The 16,969-nt window shown below is 42.5% G+C and overlaps 1 protein-coding gene across 1 annotated transcript in view; it reads left to right on the top strand.

The window, feature by feature from the left end:
- LOC124709352 (sushi, von Willebrand factor type A, EGF and pentraxin domain-containing protein 1) overlaps positions 1 to 16,969 on the top strand; it is a 547,768-nt gene that overhangs the window by 503,535 nt on the left and 27,264 nt on the right. The window contains exons 10-11 of the mRNA XM_047240832.1: positions 14,288 to 14,467; positions 16,336 to 16,454. Coding sequence (XP_047096788.1) covers positions 14,288 to 14,467; positions 16,336 to 16,454 — 299 coding nt within the window. The remainder of the gene's footprint in view (positions 1 to 14,287; positions 14,468 to 16,335; positions 16,455 to 16,969) is intronic.

Raw genomic sequence — 16,969 nt, 5'->3', positions numbered from 1 at the left:
TCCAGATTTGTTACTTCAGGAAGAAACGCTAGGAAGCTGCTTTGTAACTAGGAAAATCAGGATCGGCGTGCTGTCCTCACGTTATATTTGGCGGAGGAGTCGTTTCTACCTGGGTTGGTCGAATGCTGGATTGTCGTTTGACGGCTACAGCAGTAACTCCGAGTTGACCATATCTAGTCTTCACGGCGCGTTCGACTGGTGGCTGAGATAGATACATCTCTTGTTCAACATCTTCTTTTACCACCTGCCGTATGGAGTCGATATTCATGGTTGATGCTTCCTCTACACCCGGTCCGATATTTCTGGCTGCTATAAACTACTGTATCTCTTCTTCTACTACTTGGCGTACTCATATCAGAGAGGTTAGGCCATGGTGGTCTTCCACAATTGCCATAGAGACATTCGGAAGTCGGTGATATTTATTTTGTGCGACTACTCTGTATTGTATTTCCTCGATGTGCAGGGACAACTTCATAATTTCCTCTTCCGATGTGACATCCTTTACCAGAAGAGCTTGGTACGTGTCTTCTGTGACTCCATTCATGAAGTGCGAGATTTTGTAGGCTTCAGTCACGTTCTGACTCACTATGCGGCATAGAGTCAAGACAGTATGTAAGACTACGTCGTTTCGTGGTCAGGATGAGGCCTGTTTTTCAATTTTTCTTCTTCTACGCTGACCGTCACCAAATAATTTTTTTTTTTTTTCGGCCTCGGATTTATACCAGATATCCAGCGTCTCTTTGTTGTTCTTGAGCCTCTGCTGGGCTGTGCCATCTTAGTAAAAGTACATGTTTCCAAACATATCGTATCATCCCACCAGTTGTACCTGGCGACTCGGTCGAAATCCATTTTGTCGCATCCTGGACAGCGTCTCTGGGAAACACTGATGGATGTGTAATGTGTACATGACTTACTCCTGAAAATACAGACCTTCAGAATAATGTACTGTCTGTATTCCGGTTTCTGCTTTGTGGGTGACCACTTTTACGTTGCCTCATTGGAGCCATGGTGATGAAGGTATTTTGAATACACGGCGTCTCCCACAACCAATGCCACGTCGTAATCATAATCAACTCCAAATCCGAAAGCAGTGTCATCAATGAAGTACAACATTTGGCGCTGCAAGCTTGTTAATTACACGCAGAACAGAACTGCCTAGAGGACAGAGAGTGCTGCCAGTTATAAAAGCATCGAATATTGCAGAAATGGAAAAGAGCGTTTGGCGTCATTGGCCGGGAGGCCCCTTGCGGGGCAGGTCCGGCCGCCTTGGTGCAGGTCTTATTACATTTGACGCCACATTGGGTGACCTGCGCGCCGGATGGGGATGAAATGATGATGAAGACAGCACAACACCCAGTCCCTGAGCGGAGAAAATCCCCGACCCAGCCGGGAAACGAACCCGGACCCGAAGGACGGCAATCCATCACGCTGATCACTCAGCTATCGGGGCGGACATTGCAGAAATGATAAATACCAAGTAATAAATAGTTGCTGGCGATCGAGTTTCAACTGGCAGCACGCCAGCCAGCTTCGCTGACTGCTACTCCAGAGTGCACGCGGCGCAGCGTCGTGGCAATATCCTAAAATCATCCTACTATACCGTCAAACATTTCATAAAACAGCTTTTACAGAAGACCTTTAACAATCGTCTTTTAATGTATAATAGAAGCATCGTCTTTTAATGTGTAATAGAAGCTCAAAAGCAAATGCTGGAACAGCAAATCCCGTCACAAATGCGATCTACTGGGAACTCCCAATGCCCCAATACGTGATCCCTGTTATTTAGCTGAGATGATGGTTTGTTGGTTGATTTCCGAGAGCGGGGGCGGGGGAGCAAACAGCGAGGTCAATGGTCCCACGATCTAAGATGGCAGAAATCAAGGGAGGAAAAACACAGACTGCGCAGTCCAGTCAAGGGGAAGGGATAATGTGGAAACAAAGAGGTATAAGGGACGGCGGGGCAGCAGGAAACGAAAGAACAGGAGGGGGTGGGTGGAAATGGGGAGAATGGTGAGCCATAGAAACGCTATCGCTTAGGAGCACCAGCATCACTATCGAACGGTCCTGACGCCCTCACCGTACCATTACCACAATACAAGTGGACAACACGATGGAAAGAAGACACAAGAAAAGGGGAAACAAAACAGGAAAGCGGACCAGACAAAATGTATGGAAAAGTCGTGGAAAATCTGACCGATGAGGAGACAAGGTCAAGGCCTCCGTAGCCAATATGTACACTAACTGAGGGACTCGAATTCCAGAGGAAAAGTCAAGGATCTAAATCTGAGAGAACAAACCACCTCCGTGAAGGAAACTGAGGTCACACCTAATCATGCAAGGGTCATCCGCTAACACCCAAGACAAGGAAAGTGGGAGCCCATATTTAGAGCGAAGGGCCAAAAGGCCCAGTTCGAGGTGGTGATAAGCCATTACTAGGATTGGAATCCTACTATGACAGAGACATTATCGCCTATCGTACCTTTTCTATTGGTGTAAAAGGTGATAGAAATTATGGTATAGCTGTTGTACTTACTGATAAACCATTCTCTTTATATCCAATGAAATATGGATCACCATAAGGGCAGCCTCGCGACTACGAAGGGAGGACAGCTCATTGCAGAGTAAAAAACCATAGGCCAACCTAGTAAGGCCAATATGAAGACGAGAGAAGATGATAGATTCCCGCCGGGAGAGGCAGAGAGAAAAAACACGACGTCGTGCGAGTCTCCTTGATTGCATGAAGTTTATAACGCAGGGGGCACGGGGGTAGCCTCCCAAGAGTCGACCCACACTCGAACAATTGATCAAATAGGGATTTGATGTTAGGCCGCAGATCTGTACCTGGAGAGGACAGTGAGAATAGTGGGGTAGGCGGCCAGACCGGACTCTGGATGACTGATGGGAAAGGAAGCGGCGAATAAAAATCGAGAGGGAGCCCCGAAGACATTACTCATGGAGTGTAAGAAGGATGTAACGGCGCCAAGCTTTGTCGTAGACCTAACGAAAACTGAAGAAAACTGCGGTAAGATGGTGGTGCTGAGAATAGGCCTGCCGAACTGTGCCCCCTAATCAAATGCGTCCCTGTCCATCCTAGTACAGACCAGATAGTGGGGAAAGCGTTTCACCCCAACTGGCGAGCATGGCCCTTCTCCCAAGGTGTAGCCAGGGAAGGGAAGGCCACATGGTCATAAGAAGCAGCATTCAGTGATATGTTACCGCTCAAAACGAGGGCGTAGAAGAACAGCCAGATTTTTGGAATTAGAGCATCCGCTCTCATACCACCCACTCTGATCAGGGGCTCTCCCCATGAATGCCACCCAGCCACAGCAAGAGCCACCTGGCATGGCCGCTGTTGCTGGGAGTTCCAGTGCCCTGGAATAACAAGTAACGACTCCTAGGCATACATGGGGAGGCAACAGGTCAGGTATCAGAAATGTGTTGTTGTCAGGTAGCTCGGCCAGATAGGTACATAACAGCCCCACCGCATGGACTGGCTACACATGCTGGTGACCTAGTGGGGTGGAGGGGGCTACAGAGGGGAAGGAAGAGAGGAAGGAAAGGGGGAGAGAAATCCACGCCGTAGACGTTAGAGAAGGAGTTCTTCCCCAAATGGCTCACACTACAGACCGAAAATTTAGAAGTGGAGGTCAAACCCCGAAGGGAGACCAAAAACGCCAAAAAGGAAGAATGAAAGAGAAAATGCAAGGGGAACAAAACCGCGAGGAATACAGAAAACCAGATGGATAGCCAGATCGACATAAGTAAGAACACTGAGGGAAGAGAAGGATGGGGCAGCAGGGAAGGGGCGAGGATGGGGAGGGAGGAGCACAGGGTAGGAAATGCGCCTGGGAAGGAAGAATGGGCTGCAATAGCTCGGTCACCCGCGGGCGCCACACGTGAACTCACGAAAGAACCATGAGACCCCTTGTGAAAGTTGAGATGATCTGAAAGAGAGTTCTACAACGGGCCAGGACCAAAAACACCCCTCACTGCGAATGAAATGTGCGTAAGAGTTCAACGTCGTCGACACAGACATCGTCAGGGACAGCATGCAAGCTCGGACTGGACAAGAATGAGAAACGGAAGCGGTGGTATCTTTGTTTAAGGGGCTAGCGCGACAATCGCTTGTGAAATATAACTGAATGGAAGATAACAATACAGAATGTATCTGGATCCAACGAATACACACTAAGAGGGGATGATATAGAGCAGATAACGGAAACGCCATACAAATATGTACTGTACTGTCAGGGGCTTCCGAGATACTGTCAGTGAGGAGAACGTTGCACGTGATAGAAAACCTGGTTTAGTTCTCTCTCTCCTCAATGACAGTTCTGCATGCTTGCGTGGTAGAAAGCCTTGCTTTGTACTGTCTCTTCTCGATCATGGTTCTGCATGCTTACGTCTCTGGAAGTTCGAAGCGTTGTCTAATATCTTCTACGGAGAAAGGTTCTTGCAATATTATGTAAGTGTAGCTATTTCTTACGAATTTTGACATTGACAGGGCTCTTTTTTGGAATCTAACTTTAACGTTGTCTAGGTTCTTTAAGTTTTTCACCGCCAGATAAGGCTGTATTAGTTAAATAATCTATGTGGCAGTTAGCATAACTTGAATAGTATGATCACAGTTGACAGGGTTAAATTTTGTAGCTTGGGGATGTCGTAAATGGTTTTTGTTGTGGCAGTTGTTCGGACTTTTATAAGCAGACAAAAAGCGGTCCCAACTGTTTGTAGCGTTACTCCCAAATATTGAAAGGAGGATCCGAATTCTAATGTTAACCTCCACACGTGAGATGATATTCTTTTCCTCCTCTTCTATATTTCCTTGCTCTCGTCTTTGAGGTGTTTATTTCCATCAAGTTTTCTGGGGCCCACTTTCTGACGATCTCTGTGGCTACTTGTAAGTCTTCTATGCCCTTGGCGAAGATGACCATGTCATCTGCATACATAATCAATTTTACGTTTCTCCTGTTTATAGTCTTCTCGATGCCTGCTGTCATTACGTTAAACAGTACCGGACTCACCGGATCTTCTTGTCGGACCCCTCCTGTTTGGACGATGTCCTTCGACATCGATGTCCCACCGTACATGGTTTGTGTCTAGAATCGATTTAATTATATTTTGTAATTCGTGGCTTGATTTATTCCCTCCCTTGATATTCCCTCACTTCTGGATGAGGATCTTTCTGCTGATATTGTCGAATGCTCTAGAGAAGTCTATAAAGATCGCGTACAATAGCTATAAAGATAGCGTGCAGTGGGGTAATAAGTTGCACTAGAGTCGTTATTACTTGTTGAGTGACTTCTTGAACAACGTGCAGTGTTGATCTGCCTTGAGCGAAGCCGTACTGAATCGTTAGGATATAAACACGTAGTCTTTGTCAGTGCGCCCTAATAGTAGTTCAGAGACGAGTTTAAACAGAACCCTATGTAGAGCAAATCATCTATACGAGTTCGGGTCGCCTTTCCTGCCTTTGCCTTTGTAGAGAACGATTATGTTTTCACCCCACTGTTCTGGGATTGAGTTATTCTTGAGACAATCGTTGAAGAGGCACGCTGAAGTTGTTTACAGATCTTGGACTGTTATGTAATAATAAGTGCACTAAAGGATTATGTTCAGGTTAGTAATTTACTGTGTGATAATACCTAAAGTTCTAGTTCCAAACGCTGTAAAAGAAAGAACCGATGCTCACAATAACGTCAAATTTGAACGGAATATTATCGACGAAGGAGGAAACGTTATGGAAACCAAACAAAAAATTAACGAAAATTTTATCGCTAGATGGCACTATTGGGTTCATTACGTAAATGAGTCGGGCTACAAATGACAGATGAAACGCAGCATGGTGTGGGCTGCACATTGAACCAAGCTTACTGTGCAGTGTGCATGACCACACAAGTTTGGCATTCAGTAGTTGTGGAACTGTTAGTTAGGTAAGCCCATTCACGATGACAGTGTCGCACCACGTCGTGTGGGAAAAATTGGCTTTTAATTGTCATGAGTGCACAAACCGCATGAAATATAGCAGTAACATCGGTATTTAACTGTCCTGAGGCAAACTGAGGAATAGCCGCACACCCTACATCTTTTATTTTCCATATTCTGCCACCATCTAGTGGTTAATTTATTTTTGTTTGCTTAACATTTCCTTCTTCTTCGATGATATTCCGTTCAAATTTGACGTCATGCTGAGCAGCGGTTTTTGGCAGTGTTTTGACATTGGAACTTTAATTATAATTACCCTGTATGTCTAAATGTATTTTTATTCAAAACTTCGCATAAATAATTTTTTTTAATTTTCTTTCGTGAAAAAACAACTCAGATTATTAATTCCAGTGTCCATTGGGGGCCGAAACGCACAATAATCCTGGGTTCGGTGATGGGGATTACTCTGCAATTCACATTTAAGTGCTCGGCAGAGGGTTCATCGAACCACAATCATACTATCTCTCTACCATTCCACTCCCGAACAGCGCGCGGGAGAAACGAACACATAAACCTTTCTGTTCGAGCTCTGATTTCTCTTATTTTATTTTGATGATCATTCCTACCTATGTAGGTTGGGCTCAACAAAATATTTTCGCATTCGGAAGAGAAAGTTGGTGACTGAAATTTCGTAAATAGATCTCGCCGCGACGAAAAACGTCTTTGCTTTAATGACTTCCATCCCAACTCGCGTATCATATCTGCCACACACCATATCTGCCTATTACGTGATAATACAAAACGAGCTGCCCTTTTTTGGACCCTTTCGATGTCCTCCGTCAATCCCACCTGGTAAGGATCCCACACCGCGCAGCAATATTCTAACAGAGGACGAACGAGTGTAGTGTAAGCTGTCTCTTTAGTGGACTTGTTGCATCTTCTAAGTGTCCTGCCAATGAAACGCAACCTTTGCTCGCCTTCCCCACAATATTATCTATGTGGTCCTTCCAGCTGAAGTTTTTCGTAATTTTTACACCCAGGTACTTAGTTGAATTGACAGCCTTGAGAATTGTACTATTTATCGGGTAATCGAATTCCAACGGATTTCTTTTGCAACTCATGTGGATCACCTCACACTTTTCGTTATTTAGCGTCAACTGCCACCTGCCACACCATACAGCAATCTTTTCTAAATCGCTTTGCAACTGATACTGGTCTTCGGATGACTTTACTAGACGGTAAATTAGAGCATCGTCTGCGAACAACCTAAGAGAACTGCTCAGATTGTCACCCAGGTCATTTATATAGATCAGGAACAGCAGAGGTCCCAGAACGCTTCCCTGGGGAACACCTGATATCACTTCAGTTTTACTCGATGATTTGCCGTCTATTACTACGAACTGCGACCTTCCTGACAGGAAATCACGAATCCAGTCGCACAACTGAGACGATACTCCATAGGCCCGCAGCTTGATTTGAAGTCGCTTGTGAGGAACGGTGTCAAAAGCTTTCCGGAAATCCAGAAATACGGAATCAACTTGAGATCCCCTATCGATAGCGGCCATTACTTCGTGCGAATAAAGAGCTAGCTGCGTTGCACAAGAACGATGTTTTCTGAAACCATGCTGATTGAGTATCAATAGATCGTTCCCTTCGAGGTGATTCTTAATGTTTGAATACAGTATATGCTCCAAAACCCTACCGCAAACCGACGTCAATGATATAGGTCTGTAGTTCGATGGATTACTCCTACTACCCTTCTTGAACACTGGTGTGACCTGCGCAATTTTCCAATCTACAGGTACAGATCTATCGGTGAGCGAACGGTTGTATATGATTGCTAAGTAGGGAGCTATTGTATCAGCGTAATCTGAAAGGAACCTAATCGGTATACAATCTGGACCTGAAGACTTGCCCGTATCAAGCGATTTGAGTTGCTTCGCAACCCCTAAGGTATCTACTTCTAAGAAACTCGTGCTAGCAGCTGTTCGTGTTTCAAATTCTGGAATATTCCATTCGTCTTCCCTGGTGAAGGAATTTCGGAAAACTGCTTTCAATAACTCCGCTTTAGCGGCACAGTCGTCGGTGACAGTACCATCGGCACTGCGCAGCAAAGTTATTGACTGCGTCTTGCCGCTTGTGTACTTTACATAAGACCAGAATTTTTTCGGATTTTCTACCAAATTTCGAGACAATGTTTCGTTGTGGAACCTATTAAAGGCATCTCGCATTGAAGTCCGTGCCAAATTTCGCGCGCCTGTAAATTTTAGCCAATCTTCGGGATTTCGCGTTCTTCTGAGCTTCGCATGCTTTTTCCGTTGCCTCTGCAACAGCGTTCGGACCTGCTTCGTGTACCATGGTGGATCAGTTCCATCACTTACCAATTTATGAGGTATGAATCTCTCAATTGCTGTTGCTACTATGTCTTTGAATTTGAGCCACATCTCGTCTACATTTGCATGGTCAGTTCGGAAGGAATAGAGATTGTCTCTTAGGAAGGCTTCTAGTGACACTTTATCCGCTTTTTTAAATAAAATTATTTTGCGTTTGTTTCTGGTGGATTTGGAAGAAACGGCATTGAGCCTAGCTACAATGACCTTGTGATCACTAAGCCCTGTATCAGTCATGATGCTCTCTATTAGCTCTGGATTGTTTGTGGCTAAGAGGTCAAGTGTGTTTTCGCAATCATTTACAATTCGCGTGGGTTCGTGGACTAATTGCTCGAAATAATTTTCGGAGAAAGCATTTAGGACAATCTCGGAAGATGTTTTCTGCCTACGACCGGTTTTGAACAAGTATTTTTGCCAACATATCGAGGGAAAGTTGAAGTCCCCACCAACTATAACCGTATGAGTGGGGTATTTATTTGTTACGAGACTCAGATTTTTTCTGAACTGTTCAGCAACTATACCATCGGAGTCTGGGGGTCGGTAGAAGGATCCAATTATTAACTTCGTTCGTATTGTGTTCCATCGTTTCTAGGTCCCCGGTTCAATACACAATACAATTGGCGACTTAGGGCTAGCGAGCACGGGTGATTTTTGTCACAGTGACAAAAAAGTTTCCGTCACTGTCAAGTCATCAGAGTGGAGTGCGCTGACGAAGGATGACAATCACTAAACTTTTCTTGAGATCCAAGCGCCATTTGTTGATATGGACTTCGTAGAGACGGTCATTATTTGCGAACTCAAAAGACGTTAAAGAAAATATCACGAAAAAGAATAATGTACACACCCCCTCTGAGTGACAGACTACTAAGTGGGAAATTTTAATACACTATTTCATAAACTTCACAGCATCCAAATAATGTTTCACTATTTTCGAATGAGTGTTGAAAGTTGTAATGAATTACTTCGCATTTTAGCTGCATTAGCGTACAAAACATGAACGTGAGAGTGTTTGTCCCAGCTGGACACAAGTTGTCCCAAAAACCTGAAAACATTATTCGACTAATTTCTTCCCATCCAAAAATTTTCATATTTGTGTCCGCAAAATCTTTCAAATTTTTATCGAAAATACTGTCTTCTTTTCACTTCCATCAGAATATTGTTGCTAATATCGCCTTCTTGCACAGAAACTTTGTGCGAAAACGTTGATGCCATGTTTGCTCGTCACTGTGTCGATGGTCGGAAGGCAAATGAAGGGTGGAGAATGCTCAGAGAGTGACAATTTTGTCACCTGTGCGCGCACCACAATCAAAACCCAGCGATGCAGTGACAGTTTTGTCGCGGGCTTGTTCGCGGATTATGCACACAGAAGTGTTAGCTGGTTGCCACGTCGTAAGATGGGCGCATTTAGGTATATATCCACATACTAGAGAACAGCCCCAGATGTACAATATTTCCGAGCCGAGGCAAAAACTTGATATTGCCCCCCCCCCCCCCCCCCTAAGGGTTTGAGATAGAACGTCAAAAACTTTTTCAACATATCAATTTTTCAAAAAATGTTCATTTTGTAGCGCACATCTTTCTGGAAAGTTTCATGTATAAAACACATGTTTTCGGGGAAATATAAGATATGTTATTTGGTCGTAAGTGTGCCAAAGTGCAGTCGCACGTCTCTTCACACGCACGTCACTCTATTCCGCCGTGTGGAATTAAGACGTGTATGTTTTGTATTGGAATCCATCAAGCCTATATTCAAGACAATGAAAATTAAAATGTTCTGTGGTGCCTCTCCTGCTCCGTCGGCCGGTTTGATATCCTATCATCATCCCCCCCCCCCCCCCCCCCCCGCCTCCCCAACCGTTCAAAAAAAAATACTTGGAGGAATTATTTCTGACCAGGTGGATAAGAACTCTTCACAAAATTTGCACTCTTTATTGCCTATTAGCTAATAACGTTCTCTTTTGTGCAACAGAATTAATATAGAAACTTAATACCTGTTAAGACAAGAGAGAAGCAAGACAGTACACATTTCTTCCCCAGCATTTTTTCTCCCTACCTTGCTACAACTTTACACGGCTTGCTTTTCTTTTTGCGAAAGAATCTATTACCTCATTAAAGTTCGTCAAACGTTTTGCTACATGAAAAGTCAAAAAGTTGTTCTCTAATATTGAAAAAGTTGCTAACACGAATAGTACACAAGGCTGTTGTGGTTTCTCGATTTGATTACGTCTATTTTGTCACTGTCTGCTAGATAAAACGAAATAATTCTTCCTAACATTGCAGCAAAAAGGAGAGACTGTTTTGGGACAAATAGTCGTTTTTATCTTCTTCATTTACATAAATAACACGACAGAATACAATTCACAAAGTTCCAACATCAAATGCCTATTTCATGTTAGGAAACAGTTTCACATTTCATTCATACGCCGCTAGTTCCTAAAGCGTGAAATCGTAAAGTATTAGTACGAATTTTCTAACTAAATTTGGAATCGTCATATTCTTCCATATAATATGTGTGGTGCCCCCGTTTCTTCTCCTTCCTCGTTCTAAAACCAGCCTTGTCATCACAAATTCTGTATGTATTCCTGCTGTTGTCAAAACTTATTCTCCGGTTAACTTCCATAACCCTGCCACACTCACCGGTTCCGTTATCCCGCGTTTATTCTCCGTTTAGGCGTTATTACGTATTCATACAATACGTTTTCTCGCTATTCCGAGAACAAAACTTAGGCGGCTGCTAACCGGGGATTGCACAACTGGCCATTAATATTATGCAGACACTATATCGTGGCAGTTTGAACTATGGTTGCGTAAGATACCGGCAGATATCGGGCCGAACTACCACTGCCAACCATAGCAAATAATTACGCTTAGCACTACGAAATACTTTGTGTACTCCAATTTATTTTGTGTTGTGGGTTGCTTTTTTTCATTTCTTATTTTGAAATGAGTGGGGAGACTAATCCTGGTCCATAAAGGGATTCGAATGCGTCTCTCACCACAACAAAAGGAATCAGTGATCCTGTTACAGTTGTCAGTTCTGCTTTTGTGGAAGCACACAACTCGGAAGTACGATGGCAGCCCTTCGAGCGAGACACCGGGCATATCCCCTCGCAGCGCTCCACTCCTCTCGGACAGTCTTAAGTTTGTTTACAGTCGTAGCCGATTGCCACGATATACTGTCCGCATGATAGTGTAGGGCTCTGTCAAAATGTCATTTCTTGGATACACGGAGAAGATAATATATTTCTTACCTGCAAGTCTTTTATTTCGACTCCGGTAGTCTGAATCTATGGATTTCGCAAATAATTATAACAATGCTGATCATTCGCACACCCAATCAATCACATAAACAAACAGCGATTGGCATATGCCCAATGGGGTTTATTTGGCTCAGCCAGTATAGCCCCATCCCCTTCCGTCTGTTGTTTATTTCTGGATGCGACGGGGATCCCCCTGGCAGAGACATCACGTACACTATACACGCATGCAAAAGTCAACTAACGATTTTTTCAGAAATCAACTTAGAATGTGTCAGAAATGTTAAATAACCAACTGAGATGCGTTTCAAAATCATATTAATAATCGATAGACCAACGTGCGCTGTCTACTAGGCGGTTTGTGAAACAAGGTTTTTTTATCTTGGGCTGGCTACTAGGCGGTTTTTGAAACAAGGTTTTTTTCTTCAAGAATAAGTATTTGGCCCACCCTGAAACTGCCACCCGGGGCAGAAACCCCGGTATGCCCACCCTTGGATCCGGGGCTGCAGGAGAAGAATGACCAAACAGTCCCGGTGACAAAAATCACCCGTTCGCGCTAGCCCTTCATCCACTTGGAATCGGTGTCATAACAAGCGTCAATCTTCGCAAGGTTATGGCAAGTGTGTGTGCTCGTGCTGAAAACTGCAACGCCAAGAATGGAGGGTGCTTGAAGGACATCGTGTAGGAAGTGACATGTATAATTGAATGTTACTAAGTGTTCTTTAGAACGATGTGCTCTAATACTGTGTAGCTACATATTTTCGTGGTCAAATAAAATGTATAAAATAGGCACTGTTTCTGCCGCACCTTCTTATTTTCGTACTGGTAGCTGCCGAATGAACTGTTATCCACAGTGTAACTTGCTAGTTTTTATGTGGACGGGAGTTCCTCAGAGACCCTAACAGTTTGATGGTCCCAGTGGCGACAAAGGGCCGCACACCAAGTTACAAAAGGTAATACTAAGCCATGTAACTGTTGCATCGCACAATTAGGGTGTGTAAATCTAACTTTTTGTGGGAAAGCGTGTCTGAGAGAAAAATAAGCAAGAAGATGCTATGGTCTGCCCCTATTAGCTTGTCATCAGGTATTTTTAGACGATGAAAAATTTGCAACAGAAATTTTTTTTGGAGTACCTAGACTAATTGTTCTTCATACTTTCTCTTGTTTTATGATTTTTTAAATTTTAATTACACTTATTACTAGATAAGGCCCTGTAAACTTTAGCTATAGTCTAAGAGGTACATCAGAAGCAGTAGAAGTGGATTTGGTTTTTCTACCTAAATTTGCTATTAAACCTTCTTACAGGTCACATTCATTTGTACATCTAGGCCCTACTTGCTTAACAACATTGTGGAATTACAAAAAATATACCCTGTTACTTTAAGGGGGGATCTGGACAATTTCCTCTCAATAGCATACAGAGGTATCACTGTGTTATCAGATGAAATGTGCAATGAATTACGATTTCTTGGTAGGGATGGCACAGCATGTTATTGTTGATGGAAAGCCTGCTACAGATGTAGAAGTAAGTTCAGGTAAACCTGAGGGAAGTGTGTATATTAATAAGCTGGCAGACAGTAACAACAGAACCCTCTTGACTTTTTGTAGATGTTGCAAGTATCTCTTATGAAGTACTGTCGGAGAAAAAAGCTGCTCAAATATTCAATCAGATATAGATAAGTGGTGGTGCTAAGATTGGCAGCTTGCCTTAAATGTTCAGATCTGCAAAACTGAGCACTTCACAAAATGCAGAAACTGAGGACACTATGGCTGCACTACAATAAGCTGGAATTGGTATCAGTTATCTCACATAGGTGTAACAGTTTGTGGGGATATGAAATGTAATGCTCCCATAGGCCCAGTCTCAAATAAAGCAAGTGACAGACATTGATTCATTTTTAAGATACTGTGACAATGCAGTCAATTTACAAAAAAATTTGTTTACAAAATACCTATCAAATCAAATCTAGGATACTACTCATGAGTGTGGGATCCATACTAAAAGTTCTAACAGAAAATACTGAATATCTGCAAGGAATGATAGTGTGAAAGGTGACAAGTTTGTTTGACCCATGGAAGAGTATCACAGAAATGGTGAAGAAACTCAACTACCTGTCGCTTGAGTATAAAATACCAACTATCATGCAAAAGCCTGCTTACAAAGTTCCAAGACCAGTCTTAGGTACACTTAATGGAGCAAGGAAGACTACATTTGTCGAATTACAGTATACACAGGACATATTTAAGCCATAATTCTTCCTGCACTCCATATTTGAATGGAATGTGAAGAAATCCTAATATCCGGCACAATGTAAATTAGTTATGGTGTGCACACACTTCATTCAACATGTAAACATCTCTACAGATATTTGGATTTAGATTATGACATGTTCGATATGCCTGCCATCATTGGCGATGATGTGGTGCAGACGAACCTCTGCCATGGATTTCATAATGGTTTGCAGAGTATGGATGTAGGTGTAGATATAGATGAAGATAATGCTCATTTTGGTTATAAACATACTAAGAACATATAAAAATTTTGGCATGTGGCTCTTACGCAGCACCATAATATAAGCTGTTGTAACAGATATCCTGTGCTCTTAAGTATCTCACTTTTTATCAGAACTGTACTGTAAAGATTTTGTGAATACCCCAATATTACACAAGAAAAATCCTATGACTAATAGTAATGGTTAAATAAATATTCATTAGACATTGACTGTGGAGATCTGGATGGGCTTGACCATGGATCAGTGAGGCTGGAGGAGAACAGGACAACTCATGGAGCATCTGCCATCTACACATGCCATGAGAACTACACTCTTATTGGTCATGAGAGGAGGGTGTGCGGAGATAACGGCAGCTGGAGCGGAAAGAAGCCACAGTGTCTGTGTAAGTACTCAATCAAGTTTTCCCTATATTCTCTAAGTTGCTTTAAAACAAATGACAATGAAGCTACATCAGTAAGATAAAAATTTTAATAAGAAAGTACATGGTGACTATTATTGAGCTATATGAGAAAAAACATAAATTAGCTATGGTGTGCATACACTTTATTCAACATGTAAACATCACTACAGATATTCGGATTTAGGTTATGACATGTTTGGTATGCCTGCCATCATTGGTGATGATGTGGTGTGGATGAATAGCAAAATTCTGCATGCCCTGCTGAAGTGCCAGAACATCGATGCTGTCGATGACCTGCTGAATGGCTGTCTTGAGCTCAGCAGTGGTTTTGAGGTTATTGTTGTACTTCTTGTCTTTAATATAGCCCCACAAAAAGGAGTCACTTGTGTTCAGATCCGGAGAATAGGGTAGCCAATTGAGGCCCACACCAGTGGCCTCTGGGTACCCCAGATCCAGAATTCAGTCCCCAAAGTGCTCCTCCAGGACGTCAGACATTCTCTTATTTTGTTGGGTCAAGCTCCGCCTTGCATGAACCACAGCTTGTTGAAATCAGAATCACTTTGCATAATTTGGATGAAATTATCTTCCAAAACCTTCACATACTGTTTGGTAGCCACCCTGCCATCAAGGACTATCGCACCGATTATTCTGTGACTGGACATTGCACACCACACCGTCACCCGTTGAGAATGAAGAGACTTCTCGATTGCAAAATGCACATTCTCAGTCCCCCAAATGCAACAATTTTGCTTATTGATGAACCCATCCAAATGAAAGTGGGCTTCATCACTAAACCAAACCATATTCACATCAGAGTTCTATTCGTCAATTATGTGGACAATAGGGCCCTGGGGCTTAATAGCTAATGGGTTGAATTTTGTATGGGAAGAGATGCAGGTCTTCAACAACAATTTGTTGCAGTGTCTCCCAGTTGATTCTCACCTGTTCTGCATCTCGTCTGATCGATTTCCTGGGCCATGTCTTCGATGTTTTCAGGCATTTTCATGCTTTTTGAATGACTGACATTGCCAACACTCATCTCTCAAACTTGTGAATCAAATTCTTGGTTGTTAGCACACTTGGGCCAGTTGTCTTCAGCTTGAACTCGGTTGCAAATTTCCTTTGAGTTGCAATTGGAATGTTATTGCTTGCATAATACATCTTCACAAGTGCAATATACTCATGTATCATGAAGTTTTCATGTAAAAATGGCCCATGACAACAAGGTGTGTGCACATGCACATACTAATTCCCATCATGTCCCCCGCCGACCATGCAGTTTGGACATCTTGACGCAAATCTTTCAGAAGTTATGAAAATTTTATTTCAAATAGTTCAACCATTGTCACACTGCATATAGTTTCTTTTAAAATGCTCAAAAACTTGAGCGCAGTGGCTCTGAAAAGCATATATGCATGACATTGCCAAGCTAGGGGGTGATCTAGATTAATGCTGAAACAGAAGTACAACTTCAAACAGCCAAGATTTCTATAGAACATCCTTTATTGTGATGACGCTACTGCTGTATTGTTTTTATTCCCATCTTCTTTTAATGTGCTTCAAGTTTAGCTCAATTGTGGTAGCCCTAGTTCCACCACCTATAGCCATTTGTAGTGAATAACAAATAATTTAATAATATCTTGCAACAGTGTGAGCGGAACATCTCCCACTTCCTTTTTAGTTTGGAAGTATTAAGGCATCCTGGGCTCACATAAGCATTTTGTTATTTCGGAATTAAACAATTTCCTTTAAAGTCTAAAATAATTAAGCTGTGGTTCCAAATATGAGCAAATCTATAGTAATTTCCTTCAGCATTTAATGGGTGCTAATGTAGTCTGTATCTGCTTCAGTTGACTGGTGCCCCGAGCCACCAGAAGTTCATGGCGGATCTGTAGAGGTATCTGGACAGCGAGCTGGCTCAACAGCAACATACACGTGCCAACCAGGATTCATTCTGTTTGGACAACCGGTGAGTAACTGACAATATCTTCAAAAAATGTTTATATGTTTCACCACAAATAGCTAAACATCAACCAAAGAAAAATGGAAAATATAAATCCATTCTTTTACTTATTTCCGTATATTATCCCATCAATGACAAGCTGAATTGTACAAACAGCTTTGATTCTTTGTTCTTTTTTATTGAGTGGCTATTTCTGGTCCTGTGTTGTGTTAATCAGTGTTTGTCTCCATAACGCCATTAATTAGTTTTCAGCACATCAAGTATCATATTTTTTTCACAATATACTTGAAGAGCAACAAAAACTTCTTAGCTTTGCTGTAAACTACTGTGTCTAAAGATAAATCCTTTGTGATACTGTGGTTACAGCATGAAATTCAATTGTGATGACTATTTAATGACAAATGGAAATTAGTACCAACCACAAGTCGTTGCCTCAGTTTCTGAGGTCATCTGAGCACACATTGACTCAATTCGTCGATGTAACGAACGTTTCGAGTAATACTTCTTGTAACAATTCACTA

The sequence above is a fragment of the Schistocerca piceifrons genome, chromosome 1 (assembly GCF_021461385.2).
Source record: "Schistocerca piceifrons isolate TAMUIC-IGC-003096 chromosome 1, iqSchPice1.1, whole genome shotgun sequence".
Lineage (NCBI taxonomy): Eukaryota > Metazoa > Arthropoda > Insecta > Orthoptera > Acrididae > Schistocerca > Schistocerca piceifrons.
This window is presented reverse-complemented; position numbering and strand designations above follow the sequence as displayed.